General features: G+C 38.8%; 1 protein-coding gene across 1 annotated transcript in view; it reads right to left on the bottom strand.

The window, feature by feature from the left end:
- Window positions 1–1,211: 1,211 nt before the first annotated feature.
- Window positions 1,212–12,199, bottom strand: part of NECTIN3 (nectin cell adhesion molecule 3) — a 125,313-nt gene continuing 114,325 nt past the window's right edge. Inside the window, exons 8-9 of the mRNA XM_049628153.1 lie at window positions 2,348–2,410; window positions 1,212–1,587 (exon numbers count right to left, since the gene is read on the bottom strand). Of these exons, the coding sequence (XP_049484110.1) occupies window positions 1,408–1,587; window positions 2,348–2,410 (243 nt within the window). The 3' untranslated portion in view covers window positions 1,212–1,407. The remainder of the gene's footprint in view (window positions 1,588–2,347; window positions 2,411–12,199) is intronic.

The raw sequence follows: 12,199 nt of genomic DNA, 5'->3' as shown, positions 1-12,199 counted from the left end.
ATATCTGTGACATACCTCTCATCTTCCAGAACACACAGTAAAACAATGCTTTCCTTAAGATGTGAAAAGAGTGATTGACATTTACGCATGTACCTGGGCCCCCCTCCTCTGCTCCCTCCATTATAATTACTACCTTCAATCTCAGGGAGGATACATTGGCAAAGGGAAGTGAGAAAACTCAAGACAGACATTTGCAGGCACCAAAGTGTTGTACCGGTAAGTCTGTCACTATATTATTTGCTTTTTAGCATCTCTTCACCCTTGTTGACTGGGTAAACTTGGGGCTGGGGGAGGACAAAGGATAACATGGGGGTTTAGCACATAGGCCATATTGCCCTTTTTTTTTTTTTTTTTAATTTTCAAATTTTCTACCTGGCTCTTAAGAGCAGGAGTTATTTCACGGTGATTTTGCAGCAGGCTTTTCTGAGGTAGATAAAACATGGATGAGAAGTAGTCTGAAGAAGCAGAGGGTAGCTGAAGCCTGTGTGGAGAGGATTAGCTTGAAAGGAATTTCAGAAGTGAAAGCTGAGCTTGTCATATACAATACTACAGCAAAGAGGGACAGGGCTCAAGGCTGTCCACCATTTAGACGAGGCTTTTAGAATTTAATAGGTGGGAAATAGGCTAATCTGGCTAGGAAAGAACAGAACTGTGGGAACAACAACAGGGCAAGAGAAGAGTCTTAGCACACAGCTAATCGAGACTGGTCAGAGAACGGCGCGAAATAAGTATCCCTCAGGACCTTAGTGATCAAGAAGGAACATATATTCCAATTATCACAAGACTTTAAAAGCAACCAACAGGCTTGAAGGTTTAAACTGCTTTCTGTTGTTGTTTTTTGGGATAAAGAGCCAATTCTGCCTCTTTCCTCAGGCCTCCTGTTTGTACACAGGTATTGTAATTGCATTAAGCACATCAGGGAAAGCCAAATCCCAGTGAAATAATTAGTGAAATGGATTTTGAACTCCCCCACCCCCCCCCCTTTTTTTTTTTTTCCTGCTCGCTTGAGTTACAGATAAATAGGCTGGCCTTCCTGAAACCCTGCAAGGTTAACACTCCCAGCTGGGGCCTTCCTTTCTGGAGAATCACTGTTGCCATCACAGGCAGATATTCTATGTTTCAATGAACGTGCCACTGTAGGCCAAATGTTAGTAGTTAAACACTATCATCACAGAAACACACAAAGCTAGAGTCAAGTTCACAAACACAGCTGGTGGCTAAGAAACTCTTAATGAAGGAAACCAAGTTGCTATTGGCTCGAAGCCATTCATCACGACTTCTGATACACATAAACTGGGATTGTTTTACACGAGGGAGAATGAGATAAGAACCACTGTCCTCAGTTTCTCTCCCCAGTCGAAGATTGAACATTTTGTTAGGACGTCCACTGGGAAAAAAAGAGTGAAATCACACATAATGTTCTCGCGGGTTGATGTACACTCTCTCAGGGTCGTTGCTTTGACGATGCTTGCCCGGACTCCGGTCTTTCTGGCATATCTGATTGTAAAGGGGGCACATCTGCTGGATCCCATCTTCCCCCACAGGATTCTCATCTTCATAGTCCACTCTCCTGCGACTTAGCCCATTCTAAAAATTCAAATATTGCTTATGTTAGCAGAGCAGATGTTTGCATCTTTCTAGCACTTTGGTCAAAACAGGCAAGAACTCGATTAATTCGAGTCTGTGTCTCTGATTCATTATCCCACAGGCTACTGAATGGCAAGGTAAAGTTCAACTTCTTATCATTTTCCAGTCATTTGTTGCTTACAATACCCGGATAAGCATCACAACATCTGCTAAACAGAAAATTATGACTAACGGGGATGATAGTTTCAGGTTTCGAGATTTGGAACTGGTATCAGTTAAACTAGGGAAGAACAAGGTTGTAAACTCTTGGGAGTCCCTTAGCAAGGCTCAAGCTTGGAAAGCATGCATGAAATATGCAGAGAATTAAATCAAACAGGCAAAACAAAACCAAATGAAGCCTCAAGATTCAGAGTTGGGGAATTAGGGAAAAGACATAGTGAAATGAACTGGTATTTGACCACATGTCCAACATAAGTGAGAGTCAGAAATGTTGTCACAGCTGACACCATAAAATGAACCCCCGTGATGCTCTGTGATGTCTCTGGTACTGACCCCTCCGCCCAGTTACTGGTTTCTTAAACTCTGACTACTTCTAAATGGCCAAGCAAGCTCAAGGACTTGACAAGATCATACTATAGATGCTCAGATGGCAGAGAGGTGAATACAATAAACTTTCGTGGAAATCAAATGATATTTCAGTCGGCATGGGAGCCACCAGTTCCACCTGGGCAGACCCCCACGGCAGGACCCCGTTACTTACAGAGTGCTGGAGGCCGCCCACCTCTCTTTCTCGGAACTGAGTCTGCAGAGGCAAGTGTTCGGTCTGGAGGAAGAAGACAGAACAAGACACACGCTTTAAAGCTCCAAGCACATGGTGAAACACATCAACCCAGACCAGGAAGAAGCCTATTTTTAAAAGAGCCAATCATGTCTTGTCACATGTGTGCCAGGTAAGCAAATGTTCCTTCGGAGGGGATGAGCAACGACATTTCCTGAGAGCTGTCTCTCTCCTGACTCTAGACTTCTTCTGGAAGGAAGAAAACATACAGAAGATCTGCTGCAAGAGGTCTCATGCAAAGTTACTCATATCTTACCCGAGGGAGGCCTCAGCACAGAAGAACCTGATACTTGGAATCGGCTTTAAAAGTGGTCTGGGGTGGTAAGGAAAGGTTATTTTTTGTCCTTCTCTATAGAGGTATATATACGGCCACCCTTCTGGTCCCTTCTGGTCCTGCCAGCTACTCTCTGCCCCCAACCCTGCCCAGATCATAAAGGGGATTCCTCATTTTCAAAACCCACCCTAGGAAGAATCTCTCTCTGCTTCCCCTTGGCCTATAAATGCATCCTTACCCTTGGCCTCCAGGTCATATATTACCTCTTCCAGGAAGCCTTGCCCAAAGCGTATATTATTGCCATTATTTGTTTATATTTGCTTGTCTCCTTCACTACATTGAGGGTGCTAGTTGGAGTATTTTACAAACATTATCTCATTTATAATTTCTCTAAAACTTCTATAAAACTGATGCTTTTATTTTACAGAAGACTGAAACGGAGGCTCAGAGTGGTTCAGTAAGGTGTCTCTGGTCACACAGCTGGAAGTGGAGGATTGTGATTCACACGTGGCTCTGTCTGAATCCTAAGCCTATATTCCTATATCCTCTACTTCTAACCCAGTGTCTGGAAAATAGATGTTTCATAAATATAACAGAAGAATGCCTGAAAGTCCCAGCATGTGGGTGTATCTATCAAAATGCTCTCCCTTCACTGCCTTTCCTCATGCTGTCCTTTCGGCATAGAAGGTCTGTCCCTTTGCCTCTGACAGCTGAAATACTACCCATCCATCTTGGCCTGACTGAAGTCACCTTTTTTTCCCTAGGGTCCATCAAAGTTCATTTCTTTGCTCCAATGTTCCTATTGTTCGTGTGTTTCATAGCACACATCACTGCTCTATCTGATATCTGTACCTTTCAACCCCAGTAAAGAATGAGCCTTCCTGGCCATCCTCTTCCACCTCCACACCCCGGCCTGTGGTTCGGCAACAGCAGGAAGTTAACAGTTAACTGATGAATTTACTAAACTCTAAACTATCAATTCTTGATATCCCATGTTAAGGTTATCCGAATTATAAATCATGTCCACCAAGTATGTTTCTCCTGTCATATTCTGCTCGATTCTAGGGTGCTTCCCACATGCGTGACCATGTGATAATTGACCGCACATCCTGGTAAATATCCGGTTTCATGGATGTGTGACCAGTCACACAGGGCCTTGCGTTCAGGACCCATTTGGGGGCTTAATGCTCTGTGGTTGCCCTCTTAAGATTTCTTAATATTTTATTGTGAATCCGTGTTTTATAAGCAGTCTAATGAAACAATGGAGCATGACTCAGTGACCTGTGGCCTCAACTCAAGGTTGTCCTCTCCTGATGCTTGTGTTTGATTTGGTTCTCGGCTGCCACTTCCTTACGGTAATGTTCCAGATCCCCCTTGCTTTCCTCTCCCTGTCCCTGTCCAGTGACTCTGCCATTCTCTGATCTGGCAGGGGCCTGAGTGCTGGTCCAGGGAAGGCTGGGGTCAGGAGTGCATGCCCCCTGCTTGCATCACGGTACTTCTGGCAGGTGGCTGGAGGATCCGTCTCAGTAAGGGCAAGCCTCTGACCCCCTTGGTTATCACCATCTTGACATTGTATAGTTTTCAACAAGAGGTTCTGCATTTTCACTTTGCACTGTGCCTCATAAATTATGTACCTGGTCCTGGTCCAAGAAAAATAGATTTTGGGGGGGAAAAAAACCTCCTAAAATTAAAACTAGCGTCTTGTTTGTTTGTTGTTTTAGATGATCCCAGTTGCTATTCCCCTTGTATCAATACTGGTAATTGAGGGTGCCTGGGTGGCTCAGTCGGTTAGACACTTCAGCTCAGATCATGATCTCGCACTTCGTGGGTTCGAGCCCCATGTTGGGCTCTGTGCTGACACCTCAGAGACTGGATGGAGGCTGCTTCAGATTCTGTGTCTCCCTCCTTCTCTGCCCCTCCCCTACTCGTGCTCTGTCTCTCTCTCAAAAATAAAATAAACATCAAAAAACGGTACTGGTCATTGAGAAATTATTCTACATCAGTGCTGTATCTAATTGGAAAGAGACACGGCAGTTAGAAGCTTCCCTATAGAAGGGGCGAGTGTCTTTCTTCCTGCTGGTGCAGGGTGTAAAAATCAAGGATGCAGTCGATACTGAAGGAGTCCACAATCTAGAAATACAGAGATCAGAGCCTCAAGAGTTCAAGAAAGGTTTGGTTGGAATATGAGCTGTTCCATGTTTATGCTATAAAATTCCAACTGGCGAATTTAGTATGACCAGAAAATAAATAATCGTTCACATTTTCCTGAACACTCAGGGTATACTTGTATCTGATCGTTGTCGGTGAAACACAGTAACAAACTTTAAGTCCTTGGAAGCCAGTGTTCATGGAGGGCACAATGAACGATGCAGCATCAATAGTAACACTATAACCAGTGTTAATTAATAGTATTAGGGAATTACAGAGGAAGAAAATCTGTTTTGTTTCAATATAAAGAGATTTCAAAGGGCCATGGCTTGCTTTAGGAGTTATAATAGCATGGTTAACATTTTTTTTAAATAGTAGGAGACATAAAATTAGCCAGAAGTGGTACATTTGAAAATAAAAACAAGAGAGTTTCTAGACCTGAACAGGAAGAAATGGTGCCTGGACACTATAAATAATCTTCACTTTTACAGAAGGGATGACAAGCATATGTGTAAGTTCCTTTTTTTCTATCCAGTGCTGTGAACATTCACTACCAAACCACTATCCCTCCTGTGAGCCCATGAATTGTGTAATATGATATTTAACCAAATTCTATGAACAGAAGCCCCACACATCGTAGGGATCAGGGATCAGGGTTGTAGAGAGCCTCTGCATGGTACAGCTGTCCAATTTCTGACAAGAGACATAAAGGATTTACTTTAATCTAATGGTGGGTGGGTACATGTGTTCTATTTCTGCCACTCCCTGAACTACCTGAAATGTTGAATATCTGACTTTAAAAAAAAAAGGTTAATCACTAGTATATTGAAAACTGTCTGGCACAATACCTTACTTATGTTTGGTGCTTAATATACAGGTATGAATTAACTCATAATATTTTAACTAATGGAATCATAGCATATATCATTCTATTACTCTTCCAGTTTTTCCTAGAAAGCCTTGGGCTACTCTGAATCTCTAACACATATTTTGATTTCTCTACTGGCATGTACTACCTTGTAACAACTTCTATTAAGCTACAATCCACAGGCACTTTCCTCACTTACTAAAGTCATGTAGACTTTCTGGCTCCAATGCTTCTTCCTTATAATGGCAAATGATACATTTTTACTTCTGCTTCCAGTCATGATGGAGAACTAATACCAGACTAGCCCTTCTGCCACAAGTCACTAGAAAACTGGGCAAAATGTATGAAACAACAGTTTTCAGACTTTGCAGTTTTCAGTTTGCAGACCTGTTTGCAACTGTTTGAAAACAACAGTTTTCAGTTTGCAGACAAGATAACTGTGCTGCACAGGACTGGGAACTCAGATAATAGAAACACACACACACACACACACGGTGATCCTCTAACAGTCCTGGAGACTATCTGATTTTTCTGCTCATTTGGGAAGAGAAAAACCCAAGAAAAGCACTGCTGAGCTGAGGGAACAGACTTCAGCACTCAGGCAAGCTGAGGTACTGTAATCTGTGGGACAGGGTATTGAAGAGAAGGAGAATCCTCATTGGACATGTGAGACATTCAGTAGAGAACCCAAGGTCATGCTTTAAAAGAAAGGCTAAAATAGCTCTAGGACACAGAGTGTTCCAGAACCACCCTAACAAAACTTAAAAACAAGCTTCCAGAAGATCAAGTTGATCTTAAAGTCAATTAACTGACTGCCAGAAAATAACCCAATTCTTATTAAGGAATGATAGCAAAATTCAAATAATTGATAATATAACATTCACAATGTCCAGCATCCAATTAAAACATACTGAACATGAAAAAAAAAAAAAAAGGAGAAAAAATAAGTCAGTAGAAACAAAACCCAATATGACACATATGGATTTAATAGACAATAACTTTTAAACACTTATTATAGATATGTGTAAGGAGGGATGCCTGGGTGACCCAAACGGTTAAGCATCTGACTTGAGCTCAGGTCATGATCTCATGGTTCATGAGTTTAGGCCCTGCATTGGCCATGGGTCCCTGGGTCAAGCTCCACCCTGACAGTGCAGAGCCTGCTTGGGATTCTCTCTCCCACTCTGTCTGCCCCTCCCCTCTTCATGCTTTCTCTCTCTCTCTCTCTCTCTCAAAATAAATAAACCTAAAAAATAAATATGTATAAGGATATTTAGAAATATGAACATAATATGAGAATCAAAAACTATGAAAAGAACTGAAAAGAACTTCTAGAACTGAAAAAATACAGTATCTAAATTGAAAAAAGTCACTGCATGGCCTTAATAGACATTGCAAAAGAAAAGATTAATGCATTTGAAGATAGAAATTATCCATACAAGGAGATGGGGGAAACAGCTGAAAAAGAACATAGCTTTGGTGGATCTGTGGAATAATATCAAGAAATCTATCATTTGTGTAACTGGAATCACAGAAGGAAGGAAAGACAGGAAAACGGTATTTGAAGAGCTGTTAAAATGTTCTAAATTAGATGAAAAATACATCTATGGTTCTAAGAAGCTCAATGAATTCCAATAAAGGTAAACATAAAGAAAACTACTCTAATACATTTCAAACTCAAATTGCTGAAAACAATGACAAAGAAAATCTAAGATATTGTCGGAGGAAAAAGTAAGAAATAAAAGGTAAGAATTATCACTGGCTATTCACCAGAAAAAAGTGAAGGTCAGGAGACATGAAGCTAAAATACTAAAGCACTGAGTAAAAAACCAAACCAAATCAAAAAAACAAAGTCAAACTACAATTCCATATCCCACAAAAATATTTTAAAACAAAGATTAAATAAAGAAATTTTCGGACAAGCAAAAGCTAAGAAAAGTTGTTATCAGCAGACCTGTACCATAAATAATGTTATGGGAAAGTACTTTGAGTTGAATAAAACCGATTCCAAAAAAAAAACTTCATCAATTCTTAAATTTTTAAAAAAGATACATTATAGTGTAAACCAAAAATAGTAAGAATATATTGTCAGGTTCGTAACAAATGGAGAAATAAAATATGCAAGAATACGAAGGAAGGGAAGGCGGAAATTAAAGTACAGGTTGTGTTCAAGTTGTTACAGGATACATGAGGTAGCATTTATATTAAGGTAGATAGTGACAGATTAAAAATGCATATGCTGGGGTGTCTGGGTGGCTCAGTCAGTTAAGCATCCAACTATTGCTTAGGTCATGATCTCATGATTCACGGGTTCGAGCCCTGTGTTGGGGTCTGTGCTGACAGCTCAGAGCCTGGAGCCTGCTTCAGATACTGTGTCTCCCTCTCTCTCTCTGCCCCTACCCCACTCATGCGCTCTCTCTCTCTCTCTCTCTCTCTCTCTCTCTCTCAAAAATAAAAACATTAAAAATTTTTTAAATAAAAAATTTTAAAAAAGGCATATGCCAAAACCCAGAGAGATCACTAAAAAAAAGTAAAACAAAGAGGTACAGCTAATAATTCAATAGAAGAGATAAAAATGCTAAAAACTCTCAGTTAACTTAAAAGAAGATAGGAAAAGAAAGGAAAAGGAACAAAGAACTGATGGGACAAATAAAAAGCAAATAATAAGGTGGTAAACTTAAGCCCAACTATGGCAATAAATATATTTAATAAGAATAAATATTGCTATCCAAGTCAGGGATTTTCAGACTAGGTAAAGCAGCAACTCAACTAGATGTTAGCTTTGTGAAATGAATTTTAATTTTGTTTTTATTTATTTTCGAGAGACAGAGACAGAGCACAAGTTGGGGAGGGGCAGAGAGCAAATGAGGCACAGAATCCGAAGCAGCCTCCAGGCTCTGAGTGTCAGCACAGAACCTGATGCGGGGCTCGAACTCACAAACTGTGAGATCATCACCTGAGCCGAAGTTGGACTCTTAACTGACTGAGCCACCCAGGTCCCCCTGAAATGCGTTTTAAATATAAAGACATAGTCAGGTTAAAGTAAGAGAACAGAAAAACACATACCATGAAAACATGATTCATTAAAGAAAAGTTTAAACTTCAGTGGCTATAATAATATCAAAGTGACTGCAATACAAAAATACCAAAGACAAAGAAGAATCTTTCATAATGATAACAGGATCAACTTATCAGGACAACATAGTATAACAATCTTAAATGTGTGTATACCCGATAAAAACACATGAATAACAGAACTGAAAGGGGAAACAGACACATCCACAAATATAGTTGGAAATACCACTCCACTCTCAATAACTGATAAAAATGTAAACTGAAAATCATTACATATAAAGAATACTTGAATGACATGACCAGTGTGACTTAATTGACATTTTAAAATACTCACTCAACTACAGTAGAATATACATTTGTTTTAGTGCACGCGGAACATTCAGTAAGATAGACCATAGCTGTGCAATAAAAGTCTCAAATATTTACAGGTTTTGAAATCCTACACACACACACACACACACACACACACACACACACACAATATATATATATGTTATGTATATATATATATGTAATATATATATGTATGTATATATATATATATTAAATAACAGAACTTAGTGAGCAATCAGTAACAAAGACATAGTTGGAAAACTCAAAAATATTCAGAAACTAAACAACATGCTTCTAAATAACTCAATGGCCAAAGAAGAAATAATAAGGGAAGCTAGAAAGTATTTTCAATTGAATGAAAATAAAATTATAACATACCAAACTTCTGGGATTTTGAAAAAAGAATTGGTTAAAGAAAAGTTTATAGCTTTAAATCCTTGTATTAGAAAAGAAGAGAGGTCTTAAATTAATGATCTAAACTTCTTCAAGCAGCTGGATAAAAAAAGAGCAATTAAATCCAATGGAAGTTGAAAGAAAGAAATAACAAACAGTAAAAAATCAATAAAAAATGGGCAAACATTGAACAAAATTAATGAAACCCAAAAAGCTGGTTCTTTAAAAAGATTTAAAAAATTGGAAAACCCCTAGTAAGAAAAAAAGAGAAAACACAAACCAATATCAAGATGAAAAAGATAACAGTACAAATGATCTCATATAAGTTAAAAGAATAAAAAAGATGTGTCACGAATAATTTGATGACAATTTCAAAAACCTAGATGAAATGGATAAATGTTTTGAAAGACACAATTAAAATCCTTATCATAGAGAAACTCCAGGCCCAGATGGAATCACTGGTAAATTCTAGCAAACAATTAAAGGCATCTTAAATTCCTTCTACAAATGAGGGGGAAAAACCAAAAACCAAAAAAAAAAAAAAAAAAAAAACCCAAACCCAAAAAAAAAAAAAAAAAACCCTGCTTTGTAACTCCTTTTATAAGATCAGCATAATCCTGGTGCTGAACCAAAAATATTGTTTAAAAAAAGAAACTGAAGATTTTTATTCATAAATCCCAAAACCTGAAATGAAAATAGCCCTCGAAAGTTGAGCGAATAAACGAGTCAAGGTATATTTATAAAATGGGATACTACACAGCCATGAAAGGAAATTTATACATGCAACAACATGGATCTCAAGAATATTATGCTGAGCAAAAGAAATTGGGCACAGAAGGAGCACACTGTTATTCTCTTTATGTGAAGTTCTTTTTTATTTTTATTTTTTTAAAGCATAACTAACGTACTGTGATAGAAATCACAGTAATGGCTGGGGCGCCTGGGTGGCTCAGTCTGTTAAGCGTCCCACTTCCGCTGAGGTCAGATCTCACCCTTCGTGGGTTCGACCCCGCGTCAGGCTCTGTGCTGACAGCTCAGAGCCTGGAGCCTGTTTCAGATTCTGTGTCTCCCTCTCTCTCTGCCGCTCCCCTGTTCGCGCTCTGTCTCTGCCTCAAGAATAAATAAACGTTAAAAAAAAAAAAAAAAGAAATCACAGTAATGGCTGCCTGAGGCAGGAGGCGTTAGGAGGATGGAGGTGGAGGGTGTGTATGACAAATTATTTGGGTCACAGAAATGTTCTTGATTGCGGTAGTGTTTACATGAATGTATACATTTGGCAAAGCATTTCAAACTGTATACTTAAACTGGAGCACAGTATTATATAAGTTATATCTTAGTGAAGTTGAATATTAAAAAAACAAACACTGTACCTTCCATTTTATCATAATTACTCTATTTTGGAGAAATGTGTAGGGAGGTAAAGTAGAATGAGAAGTCATTGACACAATCTGGAATCTGGCATGATACTAGTACCTAGTAAGTGCTCAATAAATACTTCATCACAGATGGCGACCAATACCGGAGTTTCACGGCTATAATATCCAATTGCTTACTTTGTTCTAGTGACTGAGTCCAATTCCATAGAGATGATTTCACTATACTAAAGGAGTAACACATGAAGAAATGGCTACCATACATAATTCACCAAATATGGATTTCTTAAGGCATAAAGTATATTACATTCCTATCTATTTAATACCTTTCTGAAAGAAAATTGTAAAATATTACTTGAAGTGTGAACCAAAAGTCGATTTTCCCTTTCCCTTCATTTTTAATAACTCCGAGAGTGCTGACGTGCTACATGAGCAACAACTCCAAAGACTGTGTTGTAATCAAGCAAAATTTACAACATTAATTAGGCACTTGTTTAATGAGATACATAATTGTTACTGTTCTCTGTGATAATTACCCATAAGGGTAAGCTATTCACATGAATGTCTCTTATTACAGTAGACCCTTGGCATTCACAGATTTAACATTGCTGGTTTTAACCATTCATGAGTGAATCTTAAAAGGTTATGATAGGTTGTAAGGTTGTAATTTGTAATTTTGTTGAGACACAAATTTGAATCAAGACCTGGGAGGTTTCTGTGATGGGATAATCATTTAGCTAGTTAATGAGCTTAGCAACCGCTCGATATCCACTTTTCAATGTGTCTTTGTTATTCTCAACTCATATATATGAGTTTTATAAAAGATAGAGGTATTTAAGAATGTAGGATTTTTCAAAAGCCTGTGAAGTATCCTGTGTGAATGTCAATGAGGAGTGCTGTGTTATTAATCCAACTTTTCCTTTTAAATTTAGAAATGTTTCCTCATTTTTTAGTTAATTCTTATTTCTGCTGTATCTACAATCAGTCATGACCAATACAGATTGCCACTACACATTATACAGGTTATATGTATAAAGTCTGTCTGGATCTTAGTCCCCAAGACATGAGATTTATTTACTTACAACTCCTCTTTCCCTACGTCTGGGAAGTAAGGTTCATCTCTATGTTCTGTCTGAACATGCCATCCTATAAATCCTTTCCTGTTAACCCTGAGAGACAGCGAGGTTTTCACATGGTGCTATCACACAGTAGATGATCAATAAACACTTGTTGATGTATGATCCATGTACAGGACCTGCTGTGACTCCCACTCTTAGTGGTCCCCACAGAGGTCTTGGGTGCTGGCACAT

The sequence above is a fragment of the Panthera uncia genome, chromosome C2, assembly GCF_023721935.1.
Source record: "Panthera uncia isolate 11264 chromosome C2, Puncia_PCG_1.0, whole genome shotgun sequence".
Classification (NCBI taxonomy): domain Eukaryota; kingdom Metazoa; phylum Chordata; class Mammalia; order Carnivora; family Felidae; genus Panthera; species Panthera uncia.
The sequence above is the reverse complement of the archived record's forward strand: the minus strand, read 5'-3'. Positions and strand labels throughout refer to the sequence as shown.